At 51.7% G+C, this 17,123-nt stretch overlaps 1 protein-coding gene across 2 annotated transcripts in view; it reads right to left on the minus strand.

Moving 5' to 3' along the window:
- ZC3H12D (zinc finger CCCH-type containing 12D) overlaps positions 1-17,123 on the minus strand; it is a 29,265-nt gene extending 12,142 nt beyond the window's left edge. Inside the window, exons 1-2 of one of the 2 annotated variants that reach the window (XM_045805321.2) lie at positions 16,819-17,123; positions 8,845-9,220 (exon numbers count right to left, since the gene is read on the minus strand). In XM_045805321.2, the coding sequence (XP_045661277.2) occupies positions 8,845-9,149 (305 nt within the window). In that variant the 5' untranslated portion in view covers positions 9,150-9,220; positions 16,819-17,123. Of the gene's footprint in view, positions 1-8,844; positions 9,221-13,196; positions 13,606-16,818 lie in introns of those variants that run through there. The other variant, XM_045805320.2, reaches the window with a different exon arrangement.

Consider the following 17,123-nt stretch of genomic DNA (forward strand, 5'->3'; position numbering starts at 1 on the left):
TGGCAGGAAAGAGAGAGCAGTGTGAGAGGAGGCCCGAGACCAGGCAGGGCCTTGCGTGCCTTCCTGAAAACTTCCTTGTCCTAAGAGGAATGAGAGGCCACAGAAGGATTTGAAGACTGGGGCGTCCATGCGATGTGATGTGATACGGTCGTGGGTATGTTTCCAAAAGCTCAGAGGATGCTAAGTTGGAAGGGAGCAAGGTGCGGGCGAGGCCCCGGTTAGGAAGCTGTCACAGTCATCACAGCGAAACTGGATGGTGCATGGACCACGTGGGTGGTGGCGGCGAAGGGAGAAGGGTAGGTGAACCTGAGAGATATTTAGAGGGGAAAAACTCCAGAATGTGGTGACTGATGGGATACAGGGTGATGGAGAAGAAGGCACTGAGGAGGCTTCCTGATCTCTGGCTTGTGTAGCTGGTGGGCTTCTCATTGAGACTGGGAGTTCTGGAGGAGGACAGGGTTTGGGGGGAAAGTTTGTCATGGACACACACTGAGTGGGAGAAGCCTCTGCGACCTCTGGGTGGAAACACTAAGTACACAGCTGGGGTCCAGAAGACAGTTCTGGGCGATGAACACAGCGGGCCGTCTGTGCTTACGCACCGGCTGGAGCCACGGCATGGAGAGAATGGCCTGGCTCCCTGGAGGGAGAGCCAGAGGGCTGGAAGATGGGTCTGGGGGTGCTGTGGGACTTAGTAGCTGGTTATGGGGAGAGTAGGGCAATCTCACAGAAGAGACAGAAAGGGTCTATCAGGCCACAAGGAAGTAAACTAGAAAAGTCCTGCATTTGCAAGCCACAGGAAGGAGACGGCCGGGTGCTGCTTGGAGGGACCCATGAAGTCTGAAAACATCCCTCAGACTGAGTCTGTGCATGTCAGTGGTGCCTTACTGGCAAGGGAGACAAGTGGATAGACTTGAGATAATGAGATTGCAGAATCAGACTTAGCCCTGGTGCGATTCAGCCTGGCCCCAAGATGAGGTCACTCTCTGCTCTGCTTCCAGCCCAGCCACCTCACTGCCTGCCGCCTGGCATCCTGGCCAGACACCTTCCCCACTCCTACCATAGGACCTTTGAACCAGATATTTCTTCTCCTCTCGGCCCAGTCCACGCCTTCTTCTCCTTCAGATCTCACCTTCGTCCCTACGTCCGCCCCCTATTACAAGTCCTCAGGGGACTAATCACAGTTGAAGGATGACACCCCCTCATAGGATGAACGGGTTTCCCCCTGTCTAAATCACAAGCTCCTTTTGCTCCCCATTGAATGCCCAGCACCTAGCACAGTGCCCAGTGATTTGTAGCAGGTCGGTAAAAATCTGTTGGATACATGAGTGGCTGAGAAGACACGGCACCTGGGATGCCTGGGTGGCTCTGTCGGTTAAGCGTCTACCTTTGGCTCCGGTCATGATCCCAGGGTTCTGAGATCGAATCCTGCATCAGGCTCCCTGCTCAGTGGGAAGCCTGCTTCTCCCTCTGCCTGCTGCTCCCCCTGCTTCTGCTCTCTCTCTCTCTGTCAAGTAAATAAATAAAATCTTAAAAAAAAAAAAAAAAGAAGAAGAAGAAGACGACACAGGTCCCGCGAGCAGCTGGAGGAGGAACAGCCCAAGGGGAAGAGCTGGCTGGAAAGACCTCAACACAGGAAAAGCTCGGCATGTCCAGGGGCCAAAGAGAGAACAGAGTGACTGGCGCATGGGGAGGGAGCAAAGGGGAGAGTTGTATGGGTTCTCAGAGAGCCTAGTGTCCCCGTGACACCCCTCCACGAGAACCCTGGTCCGCAGCAGCCCGCCTATATCCAAACAAGGACAATGTGCCAGATTTTCATGCTGAGCTTTGTTCGGGGCATGGCCTCTCCTGCTCTTTTCTCAGAAGGGTCAGGATAGGTCCAGGTTTGCAAGAGAAAAACGGGAGTCTTTAGAAACACTCATTAGGAGCATTGCAAGTCAGGCTTTGTGGAGATCCTGAATGAGAATTCGGAATTGCTTCGGCTCCAGGGACAGATCAGGAACCAGGCCTTGCGTCCTACATCAGTAGTGTCTTCCTGTTTAGAGAAAACAGCCCTCTGGCCACGGAGGCCGCACTGGGAGGCTGATGCAAACAGTAAGGAGAAAAAATGTCAGTGTCTGTGGTGAAGGGAAGAGGAAGTGGACAGCACGTCCCTCTGCCCCAGCGGAACTTGAGAAAAGAAAGGCGATGGGAGAAAGAGGAGGTCCTTCACAGGGTCCTCACCCCTGCATCCCCCACCTGCTCCCGCCTGAGCCAAAAGGGGAGCAGGAGGGGTAGAAACATCAGGATGGGTGTGAAGAGGAGGCCGAAGGCTAGTCTCCCAGCGCAGACCAGGCAGGTCACAAGCCTCTCTCGGAAATCCTGGTTTTAGCAGGGGCAGCGTCCCACGGCTGCGGGGCTGCCTTGGAGGAAAGGGGCACACCGGTGAACTGGAAGCAATACCCCTGGATCCCTCGCAGGCCCCCAGGCCTGGTGGATGGTCTGAGGCCTGCAGAGGGACAAAGAGGCCCCTGTAAGGGGGCAGAACTGTAAGCTGGTATGGTGTTCCAAAAGGCCAAATGGGACCAATGACCTTTCTCCATTGACCCTTCTGGAAGCCAGGCCAAGCCAGACCAGCCACTCTTTAACAGAGCCCAGTGAGGGTCCCAGAGCCCCCTCTCGCAGCCAACATCAGGTCTCAAAGCCTCCAGATGCCATTTGGGAGAAGAGCAGGGGAGGGAGAGGAAACATGAACCCCAACTCATCCAGAAGGCAGATCCAGAAGACACTGAGATACCACATTGCTAAGTTTAGGTTTGCCCTCTCCACTAGCTAAGCAGGTAGGGAAGAGATTGTATCTATCCTGGAAAAGAAGGTCTATTTTCTGTGCACATTGAAGCGGGAATGTGAACAGCTCATGACACCCCACCCCCAAACATGCCTCTGTCGGCTGCAATGAAGGCTACCCTCCGTCAGTTCTCGAGTAAACATATCACTGCCACGATTCTTTTAAAATGGTGTCTCGAGTGCTCTCTTTTCCGCGACTCCCCATCAGTTTGTGTGACTATATACCTTTGATGGGTAGGTGGTTGGTTGGTGGGGGCACGTTCAGTGATGGGGCTGAACCCAATCCCTCTGAAGAGGCAAAGGTGAGCAGGGTGATGAGTCCTGGTGATGACGGGCAGGACCACAGCCTGCAGTGGCCCTGATGGGGGCATGTGGAGGGGAAGGGATTGGTAGTTGAGGAGTTCAGGAAGAAAAAAACTGAGGAATGGTGCTACCATCGGCTTCATGCAACAAAACCAGTCTCATGGCCTCTCTGACACAAGACTCCAAGATGGCGGACCCTTAGCCAAGAGTTTCCAAAGGGCAACAGATATCATTAAGTCCAGGAGAAGATGGAACAAGCATGCATCTGCCCATAGCCTTTCTTCCCTCCTTAAGATGTGCTCTCTCTTCCACCTTTGACTCCGGGCAAGGAAAGTCAGGGACTAAACCCTAGAATCACTAAGCTGGTGTCTCTGCAACGAAGGGTTTTCATTCAGGTCTGTTGTTTTCCTGGACTGGATTCCCACACGCCCCACCCCAACCACTCCTCTGAGTCTTCTGGTCTCTTCTGAGATGTGAAGATTGTCATTGTTCAATCTTTGCCACATTTTTTTTTTTACCAACCTCAAAACCCCATTATGGCTGCCCTATTTCTGACCACAGAAAGCCCTGGGGCCATGGCAGGATTGAAGCCACAAGCAGGGACCACCTTCTCGCCACATGGGGGTCTCTCTCTAGGAGCCGGCAGAGCTCCCAGTCGGGCAAGAAAGCAGCCACGGTCCCCCAAGGACTGCACCACTCGGCACACAGACAGAAATGCACCTGTTGGGGTGCCTGGGTGGCTCAGTCGTTAAGTGTCTGCCTTCGGCTCAGGGCCTGATCCCAGGGTCCTGAGATTGAGCCCTGCATTGGGCTCCCTGCTCAGTGGGAAGCCTGCTTCTCCCTCTCCCACTCCCCCTGCTTGTGTTCCTTCTCTCACTGTCTCTCCCTCTGTCAAATAAATGGATAAAATCTTAAAAAAAAAAATGCACCTGTGCATTCGTGCATCCCTCCACTCGCTCAACATCAATTTATGAACGTCTACGGGGAGGCTCTGTGCTGGGTCCTCAGAGACTACTGAACAAGACAGACCTCCTGCTTCTTAGAGCTCATTTTTAGTATCTGTCCTATGTCCCAGGCCACTTTGCACTCTGCACTTCAATCATTACAATGAGCCCCTGAGGAAGTGACCGTCGTCCCATCGTACCCTTGAGGAAACTAAAGCAAAGAAGCGTGCCCAACTCCCTGATCTAATGACAGATCTCGGAGCCTGATCAGTGGGGTCCTCCTCCATCTCTTATTCCGTGTATTCCTGCCCCTCCCAGTCTCTGCCCCTGAGATCAAGACAATTGCTTTGGAGCGTAAGTCACCTGCTGTTACAAGGCTGGAGTTTGGGGAGGGACCTTAGCGCTATGAACAGTCACTGTGGACCAGCTCTTCAGACCACAAGCTGAGAGCCAGACCCTGGGAAAGGGAGACAGAGGAGGGAGGTTTTGAATAAAGGGAGGGTGGTGAGGGGAAGTGGGTTGGTGCCTGAGACGAACTCTGTCTGCAGGACAATTACCCTGGGGCAGCCACAGGCGTATATATGCAGCCATTTATAGGAAGCAGCCCTCCTCGTGGCTCATCACTGTATCGTGGTCTCTTGCTCAGAAGGTTCTGCAGAAGTCAGTGGCTCGCAGAACAGTCCTGTGGAGCGTGAGGTGGCAGTTGTGGGGTGGGAGGAAAGGAAAAGAGAAGTGGTGGTCCCTTCAGAGCATGAGATGTAAAGGCATGCCACTCTTTCCACTCCTTTTTTTATTTGAGGTTAAATTGCAAACACTTAGAACCTGGAGTTTATAGCCTTTTCACCAAAAGCTCTCTCTCCCCAGCTCAGGTCAGGGGGAAGAGAGAGGGTGGCCTCTGAGAGAGGGGGCCCCTTCATCTCAGAGAAGGAGAAACAGGTGCAGCCCTAGCCAGCATGGGTCAGAGGCACCTCAGGGGCTCAGAAGCTGGTGTGACCCCCCAGGCTGGGAGTGCAGCCACCACTAGTAACCCACGGAGAGGGGGCTGATGAACCCCCCACCCCCTTGCAGGCCTGAGCTCTCGTCACTGAAGATTTGTGACTCCAGAATAAGCCAGATTCTGTTGAGGTATCGAAGAGTTTAAAAATGTACATGAGAACCCAAACAAAAAGCCCTGTGCACCCCCAAGTGAGGGCACATTTACATGAAACCCTTGTCTGGGACAGCAAGAGGATGTGAAATTATCAGGTGGTTTTCCCCCAAGCTGAAGTCCTTCAAATCTTTCTTTTCCTACATTTGCCTACAGAATGCACAACACAGGAGGCACTCGAGAGTTTGCCAGGCAAGTGGAGCTCTCGGCAGCGGTCGGCGGGGCAGAAGCGGGGCAGCTCTTCCCACGTGGCCCACGAAAGCCACCTTCTGGTTCAAGCCTGCTGGACGTTTTCTTCGGGGTCAAGTGCAAAGCCCTCGAGGGCTGAGCTCACACCCTCCTCTCTCATGTACGGAAACGTGCGCACGCGCTCAGGCACACCCACACCCCCCCGAACATCCGGGGACTGTGCTGGGAAATCAGTCTCTGCGCCCCTACACCAGAGCCAAGGTTCAGTGCACATGCGCTGTCCTCATCACAGGTTCCCAACAGGCAGGCGGCAGCAGGAGGGGCGTCCCGGGCACCGGTTCTACAGAGAGAACCTGCCCCCTGGTGAGGGAGTGGGGCGCCCAGCACATCCTGTCTGCAGCAGACAAGTCAGGGCTCATCTTGCTCAGGAAGGGCTCTGGGCAGCACAGGCAGCCTCTGGCCCCAGAGTAGAAGTCCATGGGGTCAGTCTCCAACCCTGAGATGCTTTCGAAGGCTGGACAGGGGAAAGCCAAAGAATGCATGGTGCTGGGGGAAGTGCAGGGCTTTGGAAAGAGCTCTGACAGCACAGCCTAGCACTTACTGCTCTGTGACCTTGGGCATGTTACCTACCCTCTCTGAACCTCTGCAGAAGAAGAGCAATGCCTTTATAAGAAGAATGCATTTATTTGTTTCATGCATGCATAAAATGATCACCTTGAATCCTAGAACGTTACAGATGAAAAGCCATTTAACATTATTATTATTATTTCATCCAACCTCTTAATTGTACAAACAGGGCTCAAAAACATCATGTGACTCACTCCGAGGTCACACAGCTGAAAAGCCAGATCTGTACAGTCCAATACACAAGCACTCATCACATGTGGCTATTTACATTTAAATTCAAATTAATTCAAAAGTAATATAATTTAAAATTCAGCTCCTTGGTCACAATAGCCACATTCCAAGTGCTTAGCAGCCCCATGTGTCCAGTGGCCATCGTAATGGACAGGGCAGGTATAGAACTTTCCACCATCTAAGGGAGTTTTATTGGGCAGCTCTCAGCTAGAGGTCAGGACTCAGAGCTTTGGACTCTCGACGGCTCCTCGGGGCAGCGAGGGCATGTATTCCAATCTGTCTTTTAAGTCTTTCCCCACTTCTTCCAGGGCCAGACAGCAGATGAAGCCGTAGCCTCTTCAAAAGCAGAGAATGGCCACATCTCTGATGCTACAAAACTTCAGGAAAGGAGACTTTTCAGAAACCACGTTTCTGAGGTTAACTGAGTTTTGAGGTCAACAGATCATAACTAGTTACCATGTTGGGTTTCAAACTACCCATTGCCTCTAAAGGGTGAGCCCCATATGGAAATCTGTCCTTCACAGCAGGGACCTGGCAGAGCCTGAGGGTCACAGGTCGTGTGGGGGCTCTGGCTGGAGGACACAGTAGGAGGACAATGTTGCAGGAGAAGGAGCAGGGGACGGGGCAGGACCTCAGACCCTAGACGTCTCCCACACTTGCCTCTGAGCAAACCAAGTCCCAGCCATCAGCTAGCGGCTGTGCGATGTGTCTTTTTTTCCTAACTAGGGATGCAGGGGGCACGGGAAAGAGATGGGATGTCTGTGTGCGTATGGACATACGTGTGCACACACACGTCCACACACTGAGACCTCACACAGACATTCATGTTCTTGTTGACTGAGATGATTTTTAGGCAGCAAGTGTGTGAAAGCATTAGTGTTCTGACTCACTTTTCATAACAAGCCTGAGTGATGGCTTCCATTTGTCACCCACACAGATGGAGCAGGAAGGGGTTAAGTGGATGACAACCGTGGGAGGTGGGGGGTGGGAATAGATGGGTTTACCTGCGACACATCGACACATCGTGGTCACACACAAGAAGAAGACGCAGTTTAAGCTTGAATTCCAAGCAGAACAGAGATTTTCATCAACAGAAAATCTTCTAACTCCACCCTATCAAAACAATTTCTAAAAACTGTCTGGTCCCCACGAGAGCCTGCCCACACTTTCCTGTGGCACCTGACATAGTCCTTCTAGCCCACAGCCATTCTTTTGATCTGGAATCACAGAGCTGGCACAATCTTAGGGATGGAAAAGTCTTCAGTTTAAGCAATCCCCTTTTACTTTTAAAATCTCCTTTCTACGGATGTCCAGAAGGAGAGGTGGCTCGTCCTGCTCAGACAGAGGCCTGATCCCCCTCACAGTCCTCAGACTTTCTAGGACACTCAGAACCTTAAAAATTTTTTTAAGCCCTTTCAACTCCCCCCTGATATCTTGAATTAAGCAGGATTTCATAGGCTGGTCCATCGGGTACCTACATGGGAGCATGTGTGTGGATGTTACAGAGACCCCAGGACCAGCCCGGGGTGACCCAGCTGGCTCAAACTTGAGCCAACACTCGCAGGACACACAAAGCCGGGCACATAGGGACAGTGCCCGGGGCTGGACCATTTTGGGTGGAACCGTTCCAAACTTGTCCTACAGTGCCAAGTCCAAAGTGAGCCCCAGCCCCCCAGGAAAGCCACTGGATCTGTCAGCTCGTTCAGCACTGCAGGTAACACGGCCTTCTCAATTCCCACCAGTGGCTCGGCTTTTGAAACGGGAAGTCATCTGTTTACAGCTATGAGGGACCGATTTCCTCTGGATCTGCCCTTTGCCCGCCTGTAACTGAGGCACGTAGTACAGAACCGCACTTGTACGAATACAACCTGCCCCTTGCCCCGCGCGGAGCCTGGCTGAGACTGCGAGATTGTCTCCACACAGGCGTCAGGCTCTCATCACTGACACACACAAAGATGCCCACACACAAATATGGACAACCGCCTCTGCAGTTCAGGGGCCACGGCACACGTCGCAGACCAGCTAGGGAACCACAGCACCACCAGCTACCCCCGGAGCAGCAGCCCCCGCGAGAGGGCTTCCTGTTCGAGCACCTTTTCCCATCTGATTCTAAGCAGAGCTATCCGTTAGCTTGTGTCACGCAAGAAACTTGAGATGCCATGACTTTCCCTGTCCCACAGCTGGTTAGGGAGACTCGAGACGAGAAACCGCCATCTGCCAAGGCCCCATGCCAGGCTCCTCCCCAGTGACCGGCCGCCCTCCACAGAAGAGAGCCTCTCTCTGGGTTGGTAGGATAGCAGTAACCACTTGTTGAATGCTTACTCGTTGTCAGGTGCCCTCCTAGGCATTTGGTGTGGCTCCAATTCTTACAACTACCTTCTAGGGAGGTTTTATACCCAGGTTACAGATGGAAAAACTGAGGCTCGGAGAGATTAAGTGACTTACTTAAGGCCACACAGCTACCAAAGGGATGGAATGGGTATTCAAAGGCCCATCCATTAGCCCCAAGACTCTTTGGATGAAACCACTGAAAAGAGGGACAGGTCTCCCAGCCCGAGGCTACAGGGTGAAGAAAAGTACCTCATGGCCACGTTGCTGCCGTCAATCACTATGGGTCGCAAGGAACTGGCTGGGCCTCCGTAGTCCTCTTCCAGCTCTGCTGCTGGCCCGCGTTGGGCAGAGTCCAGGGTGGCACAGGAGCCCCTGGGAACGAGCAGGGGCACCGCGCTGCCCTCATGGGCCCCCGGGCGGCTGCCGGTCTGGATCAGCTCCTGCAGCACATCATTGACCAGGGCGCCCTCGCCCAGTTTGCCCAGCACCCTGACCACATCCTCCTGGCTGTAGCCCAGCTTCTGGAAGAACTCCATCTTGCTTGAGCGCTCCATGCTGTGCCAGCTGGGCCCCCGGTGAGGGTCCGGCCCCTGGTTTCCTTCTGGCAGAGCCACGCTGGCATGAGCTAAAGAGAAAAAGCATCCATCAGGTGTTTTCTGAGCCGCCTGGCCTGGAGGCCGTCGGGTTACTGAGGGCAAATTATGCACGCTCCCTCCCCGCCTTATCTGTCAGGAAATCATGTTGCCTGGTCCCCTTGGGGATTTTCAGTTGCTCAGTGTGGTTGGGGAGCACAGATGTAATCATGCTGCTTTTACTCGTGCGCTTTCTGAGCCCTTCACCCCACACCGGGGCCCCCGCAAGGATCCCCCGGCCAGGGGCGCCCAGGGCAGCTGCACAGACCACCCAACTCTTGGAACTTTGGTGCACAGGCCAGAGGAATGTTCCTGCGGCTCTGTCATGGGCTGAATGGTGCCCCCACTCCCACCCCCCAAATTCATACGCTGAAGCCCTATCTCCCAGCACCTCACATTGTGACTGCATTTGTAGATAGGGTCCCCAAAGAGTTGATTAAGTGAAAATGAAGTCATTAGGGTGATCCCTGGTCCAATATGACTAGTGTCCTTATAAGAAGAGAAGATTTGGGGGTGCCTGGGTGGCTCAGTCAGTTAAGCGCCCAACTCTTGGTTTCGGCTCAGGTCATGATCGCTGGGTCCTGAAGTGGAGCCCAGCTCTGTGCTCAGTGGGGAGTCAGCTTCCCTCTCCCTTTCCCTCTGCCCCTCCCCCCCACTTATGTCTGCCCTCTCTCTCGGAAATAAATAAATCTTAAAACAATAGAAATCATCATGAAGTTATACTTACTGTGAAAAAAATGCAGTAATGCTCAAGTATAAAGAATAAATAGATATGTCTCTTCATACAAACCCCAAACCCCACTTACCTCTCCTGCTCTCGTTTATATCTTTCTAATGCTTTTCTGATGTCATGACTTGCATATCGAATAGATCCACACACGTATTGTCTTAGTAGGGTTGTTTTTATATAAATATTATCATACTATATGATAGCTCAGCAACCTGCTTTTCTTATTAAAAATGCATCTGGGAAATCTTTCCATGACAGCTTTTCTGTTCTGCTGCTCCCTGTATCCCCAGCGTTTAGGACAGTGCCCAGCCCAGCTGACTCTCCATGCAGATTTGCTGACTGGACGGTACCTAACCGTATGCCAGATGATGGAACTGTAGCTTGCCTTCCCCTTCTCCCTGTTACAGACAGGCTCAACGAACACCCGCAGGCATCCATCCTGTCATCCGCCCTCTTCCCAGCAGGACAGGTGCACCACCTCCCCTCCCTAGTCTTCTGCCCGCTTCCTCCTTGGCAGCACGCACGTCTTCCTACCAGGTTCTCAGTGAGGCTCCCGGATCCCTGCAGGGCCAACTCCTCTGAGGCTGAAGCCCCAACAGAACAACACCCCCCCAACCGGCTCTGGCAGGAGAAGGGCTTTGGCAGCCTGGACAGTGCAGCTTGGTGGCTATTCCGTGTGTCGCCCCTGCTCCTGCTGGAACACTGAGACTGCCCCCCACCCCAAGCTCACCAGGGACCCCCTCACTGCCAAATCCAACAGCAGCTTCACGCACGTTGTCTTATACAAACTCTCTGCTGCTCTCAATGCCGGGACCTCACCCTCAAGTGTCATTTTAAATCAAAACACTTGGAAAACATTTTAGACCACCTCCTCCTGAAACTCCTTTCCCTGAGGTCCTACACCTTGGCCTGAGTCTTCTAAGTCTTTCCAGTTCTTTCCTTAGTCTCTGCTCATGTGTTTGATGATGGGGTCCTGCCCGGGTGGTCTGGTCTCCCCATCACACCCCCCACCTGCCCCTTCACCCGAGAGGCCACAACTACACTTCTGGCTGAGACCTTGCTAAGCACCAGGCACCCCAGTTATAAACCTGCCAGGTAAATGGCATGCATGCGATTTGAATAAAGTGCTGGGGAGCTCAGAATACTGTCCCTCGCCAACCATTTGCTGAGTCTACTTCAGTGGTTCTCAAAGTGTGGTCCATGGAAACTCGGGGAGGGTCTAAGACATTTCAGGGAGACTTCAAAGTAAAAACTGTTTTCATAATAACACTAAGGTGTAATTTGCTTTTTTTTTTTCCACTCTCATCCTTATGAGTACGTCATGAAGTAAGTATTCCGGAGACTACGTGTGGTGCGATATTACAACAGAGCCAATGCAGAAGCCAATAGGCAAACCCAGCCGTCTTCTCTGAAGCCACATGTTAGAGACTGGCACAATTTAAATCAGTGCCAGTCTCCTTACAAATTATCTGGTTTGGGAAAACAGTTATTTCTCATAAAAATGCATCATTTATATTAATGTAATGGTTTATTATTAAGGTTAAGGATTATGGTTTAATTTCTTAATTTGAGTTTCTCGTAAGGTGCATATCAATGGTTGGATATAACCCCATATACAAGAAAGCTCTTAGGTATCCCTAATAGTTATTAAAAGTGAAAAGGAGTTCTGAAACCAAAAGTCTCGTCTTAAATCCCGAGCTTTCCAACAGGTATTTCCAAGAAGGTGGTCCCATAGAGGTGACGCATAGACATGTCACCCGGGGCCCCAGGACAGAGGGGCAGGGTCTTTCCCTCCTTCAGCATGGACTCTCTCATCCCCATCTGCCCACCTGCCCCCCTCACACACCTTCTTCATCCCATACCTGACTCACTGCCACGGCCTCCTATGGGCCTCCCTCCACAACCCCGTCCGGCCCAGCCCCTGTTTGTAGCCAGCAGTATATTTCTAGAACAAGTCTGACTGTATCACACCCTTCCTTAGAAACACCCTCAGACCCTGTGTTATGACAAGAAAGAGACCAAATTCCTGAGCAGCCTGCTGAGCCGTCACCATGCAGTGCTGACCCCGGTGTACCTCCCCGCCCACCACTGGCCCACCTGGCCCTTTCTCTTGAGCTCTGCTGAACCTCCTCCCCCCCACTCCCCAAGCATTCCAGAAAGTTCTCATCACTGTGCTTCTGCATATGCTTTCCTTTCTACCTGGAATGCTCTTTTTCATTTGGCAAACTTCAAGATTCAGCTCAAATGCCACTCAGAGTGGTCACCCGTGGGTCCACAAACAGAAGTAGTGGCTTGGTCATCTGTCTACCAGGCGCTTAGCTCACACCTCTGTTAGAACACACTGATTTGCCATGCATCTGTATCTCAAGAAACTGTGAACTAGGTTCGCACCTATTTGCCTCAGAATCACCAGCACCTGACACAGTGCTAGTATATTGGGAAGTTCAACAGAGTTTTCTTCAATTGATGCCCAAAGCTGAAAATAATCCTCCCTCCTCAAATATTTTTTCTTGGGTTCCCATCTCATTGAATGGCATCCTCCAGACCCCAAGAAGAAATCTCAAGGTCACCTCTCACTCTTCCCTTTCCCTCACTTCTACACCCAACTGGACAATTTCTACTTCCTGGACATTTTCCACAAGCACCCCCTCTGCTTTACACTCACAACAGCACCCTAGTTCGTTCATTCATTCATTCATCCATCATTCATTCATTCATGTAATAAACACTTCCTGATCGCCCGCTAGGCACCAGGCATTGTGCTGGGACCCAGGTCCATAAAAACTAAAACACAGTCCAATTTCAATTTGTTCTCAACCTATTCAGGAAAACAGACCAAAAATGTAAATAACAAGCCATAAATCATGACAATAAGCACAATACTTTCAAATAGAAAAAAAAGGTGCTTTCAAAACTCCGGTGAGGAATGACTTATCTTCCTTTGAGGGGAAAGGAAAGGCCAGAAAGGCCCTCATGGAACTGGACAACCAAGGACAAGCTGGCTTTTCCCAGTCAGGGAAGAGCTGTGGCATCCCTCCCGGGGGGGTCCTGGGGGGCGTCCTCACCACACTCCCATCCACCACGACACTAATCTAGCTCTTCCACGGACCAAGATTTCTGTCCCTCCGTCCTGTACAGAGTAAATGGCACAGCTCTTGAGCAGGACAGGCAAGGCCCTCTCCACCGGGCCTGGCCCACTCCCCAGCCCCCTCGGCCATGTCCTTCTAGTCCAGCTTCACCTTCTGCTCCTTGACCAGCGGCCAGTCCTTCCCCTCAGGTCGGCTGTTCTCTGGGGCTGGGGTCCAGCTTTGGTTTGGTCTCCATGGAGGAAGAGGACCCTCGCCCAGCCTGGCGGGCCAGCCTCACAGCAAGCGCTGCTCACGGTCTCTGAAAGACCCACAGGCTTCATTTGGGCTCTTCCTCCCTCTGCCTGGAGGCCTGCCCCTTCCTGCCCCAGACATGACCTGGCTGTCACTCCTGTCCTTCCCAATCCTGCCAGCCCAGCTACACCCTCACCTCCACCCCTCCCTGCTTCTGCAAGCCGGGGCACTTATCTTGATTTGGAAGACAGAGAAGGGAAGAGAAAGGAGGGGTGGGAGAAAGAAAAGAGAGAGGGAAGGAAAGTGAGAGAGAGGGAAAAGAACAAAGGTTGGCACGGGCAGCATGAACACAGCAGTTTGTGTTCAGGGAGCTCTTCAGTGTTTCCACATCGCCTTCATCTAGAGACTGCCTTGACTTCCCATCATGCCTGGGGGTGGGGGAGAAGAGAGATAACAGCCTTCCCTCCTCACAGGTGAAGAAACTGAGGCTCCGCACGGCACAGGGTCAAGGTTATATAGTCAGTAAGGGGCAGAGACCGAGGATTCATAGACGGCAAAAGTAACGTGTTGCTTTGACTTTGTTCAAGATGGAGGTAACATCTTGTTATTACAGAAATGGAAAAACCAAACTACAGCTGGGCTGGGTGCCTTCGCTTCGGTCACAAAGTAACAGCTGCAAGGAGAGTCCATGCTTGTTTTATAACTTTGTGGTCTGGTATGACGGCATCGTAAACATTTTCAAAATGAAAAGACCTGGGGCTGGGACGTGGGGCTTTCACCTGGGGTGCGGGAATGAGAGCGGCCACGTGAGGCCCCATCCTCGGCAGCTCTCCTCAGCACCCACAGGTTCCAAAAGAGCTCCTTTTACTTTCTTTCTTTTCTTTTCTTTTCTTTTTTCTTTTCTTTTCTTTTTTTAAGGTTTTATTTTTTGGAAGTGATATCTACACCCAGCGTGGGGCTCGAACTCACAGCCCCGAGATCAAGAGTTGCACGCTCCACCGACGGAGCCAGCTGGGCGCCCCAAAAGAGCTCCTTTACTGAAGAGACTTTTGAAAGGTTATGCATGGGACAGGAGAGCTGTTTTTACACAAAATTAACTGAAAGAATCCACCTACTTCAGAGGCTTTCTTTTGCCCCCTTGAGACTTTAAAATCAACTTCATTTCCTTTTGAAACTTCTAAATAAGAAACCTGAGGTGGAGGCGGGGGGGGGGGGGCGGTTCTGTCCTCAGGAGCCTCCTCTGGCCCTCAGGCCACCACCCTCCCCTTGAGCGACAACATTGCCGGCAGCTTCTCGCTCCTTTCTATTTTTAAGTCCTGAAAGTACGAACAATTTCATCTCAGTTTTCTTCCTCCAGCTTGCCTGGAAGTCACCAACAGCACAGATGATGAATTAGTAACACTTTGAAAATCTTCAGTCTCCTCTTACAGTGGTCGGCCTCCTACCACTTCCCTATGGTCAGCGGTCAAGGCAGCCGTGGAGAGGAGCTCAGGTTGAATCCTTGAATCCGACATTGGAGGTGGGCTCACAGGAGAGCAGGAAAGGAAGGGAGAAAGAGGGAGGGAGGGGTGGGAGAACTTACTAACGATGGGAATCAGAGCAGACCTGTTCCTCCTAGAATCAGCCCATCCAGGCTGAGGTCTGTAGCCTCTGACTGGAAGAGCCCCCGAGGAAGAGAGTACAAGAGAGCCAGCAGCTCACTTGTACCCAGTATTTTACAGTTAGAAGGCGCTTCCTTGCATATTATCTTTGAAGATCCCGACCTCTGTAGGAGACGGAAAAGGGCTACCTCATGACTCATGTTGCAAGTAAGAAAACTAAAGAAAAGAGAGGTTTTGCCAACTTACCCAGGTCCCGCAGCTAATAAATGGGAGGGACTAGACTCCCGTGGGTGGTGATTCCTGCTACCTCCTGGCCCAGAGGGTCTGCCTGGGGCTGCTCAGGGGGCCACAGAGCAAGGCGAGCCCAGGATGCGTGCATTCATCCCGTTGCCCCGACCCTCAAATCCTGTTCCTGTTCACCTCTGCCAGCCCCAGAGCAATCCAGCACGTTATGACAGCCACAAGTCACCCCCATGATGGAGAGAAAGCTCTTGTGAACATAATCCGTGCAGTTTTCTGGTTCAGCTCAGATCAGTGGAGTTGTCAGTCAGATTTTGGGGAAGTCACAGAGAGGCAAAAACTTCAGCCCACGAGATTCGTGTTTTGGGCCTGGCTTTTGGGGGATTTTTAAAGGGCATTATAATTTTTTTTTAATTGTGGTAAATTGTACATAGTATAAAATTTACCATAGTAACTATTTTTAAGAGTGCAGTTCAGTGGCATTAAGCAACCATTACCACCATCCATTTCCAGAACTTTCTCATCTCGTAAGACTGAAACCCTGTCCCCATTAGACACTAACTCCCAACCCTCTCTCCCCCACCTGCCCCTGGTAACCACACTGCTACTTTCCGTCTCTATGACTTTGACTACTCCAGGTACCTTCCAGAAGTGTAATCATACAGTAGTTGTCCTTCTCTAACTGGCTTATTTCGCTCAGCATAATGTTTTCAAGGTTCACTCTGTTGCAAGCATATGTCAGAATTTTCCTTTTTAAGGCCAAATAATTTTCCACTGTGTATAGAGACCACCTTGTGTCTATCGATTCACCTGCAGATGGACCCTTGGGGTGCTGCCACCTTTTGGCCGATGCAAATAGTGCTGCTGCGAGCCTGGGTGGCCTGGACTTTTGTTTCCTCCCTGAACTTGTCCCTTGCTCTTCTGTACTGCTATAGGTTACTTGGGATATACACACAAGCCCTGATCCATACCCCAGGGCAACTCTGAAACAGAGTTTTTCAAAAACCACCCTCTACTATCTTCCACACTCAACCTGTTCACGTGTCAGGTATCAGAGCTCCTGGGTTGGCGTCACCTGGCCTTGGAGAGGACTTCATAATCCTGGAGGCATGGCTGAGGTTTCTAACGGCCATAGAGAATTAGCCAAGACTGTCTTCATTGCCTGCGGTTAAGACTTATTTCCATGTCCTCATGGGCCTTCTCAAAGCCCACAGAGCCATCCTTTAGGGGGAGATGGGGCTTGGGGCTACAGCCAAATATTCCTGACCTGCCAGGAAACTAGACACCCACAAACCAGTATCTAGTCTAAGAGATGCTTTTGAGAGCCTGGAGACAGGTTGAAAATGTGCCCGAGAGTTCTAGACCTTCTGATTTCATAAAATTAAAATATCTTCAAAGATCACGGCAGGAGTTTTTATTTAAATGGAAGCGTCCCTCCAATTAACCTTTCTTCCACAAAAACCCTCTTGAAATTGAACAAAATTGTGCTAAAATGAGCAAGGATTTCACCTAATTTTTTTTATCTGCGTACTTAACGTCATGTAAGGCACAGGAAGTCAAATTGCTCAGAATAACGCTAATCCAAGAACTGCCCTCCAACCTGCCCCCTGTCCGCTATGTTCTGTCTCTCTCCTCCACCCCTGGACCCAAGTCTGCACAGGGCCTGTCACACTGACAGATGGCCGAGGGCAGGCACTCACCAGCAGGGCACGTCGCTCCAGCCCCCCACGGTGGGCACCGGTGCTCCTCTCCACGCCCCCAGCTCTCCTCCCAGTTAGCCAGGTGTCACCCGAGCTGGGGGAGCACAGCTGGGCTGGGCCACGCGGCCATGAGAAGGCACTTCATGCCAAAGCTCCCCTTCCTGGACGCCAGAGTCACGTTCAGCTGCCAAGGTAGTTTTGCTTTGAGATTGAAAACAAAAAAGGAAAAGAAGAAAGCAGTCAAATGAGGGAGGCAGATGTGAAGCCTTCACCCCAGCATGAGTCACCGAATCAAAGTTTAACAA

The sequence above is a fragment of the Ursus americanus genome, chromosome 11 (genome assembly GCF_024610735.1).
Source record: "Ursus americanus isolate L20-20 chromosome 11, mUrsAme1.1.p, whole genome shotgun sequence".
In the NCBI taxonomy this organism is placed as follows: Eukaryota; Metazoa; Chordata; class Mammalia; order Carnivora; family Ursidae; genus Ursus; species Ursus americanus.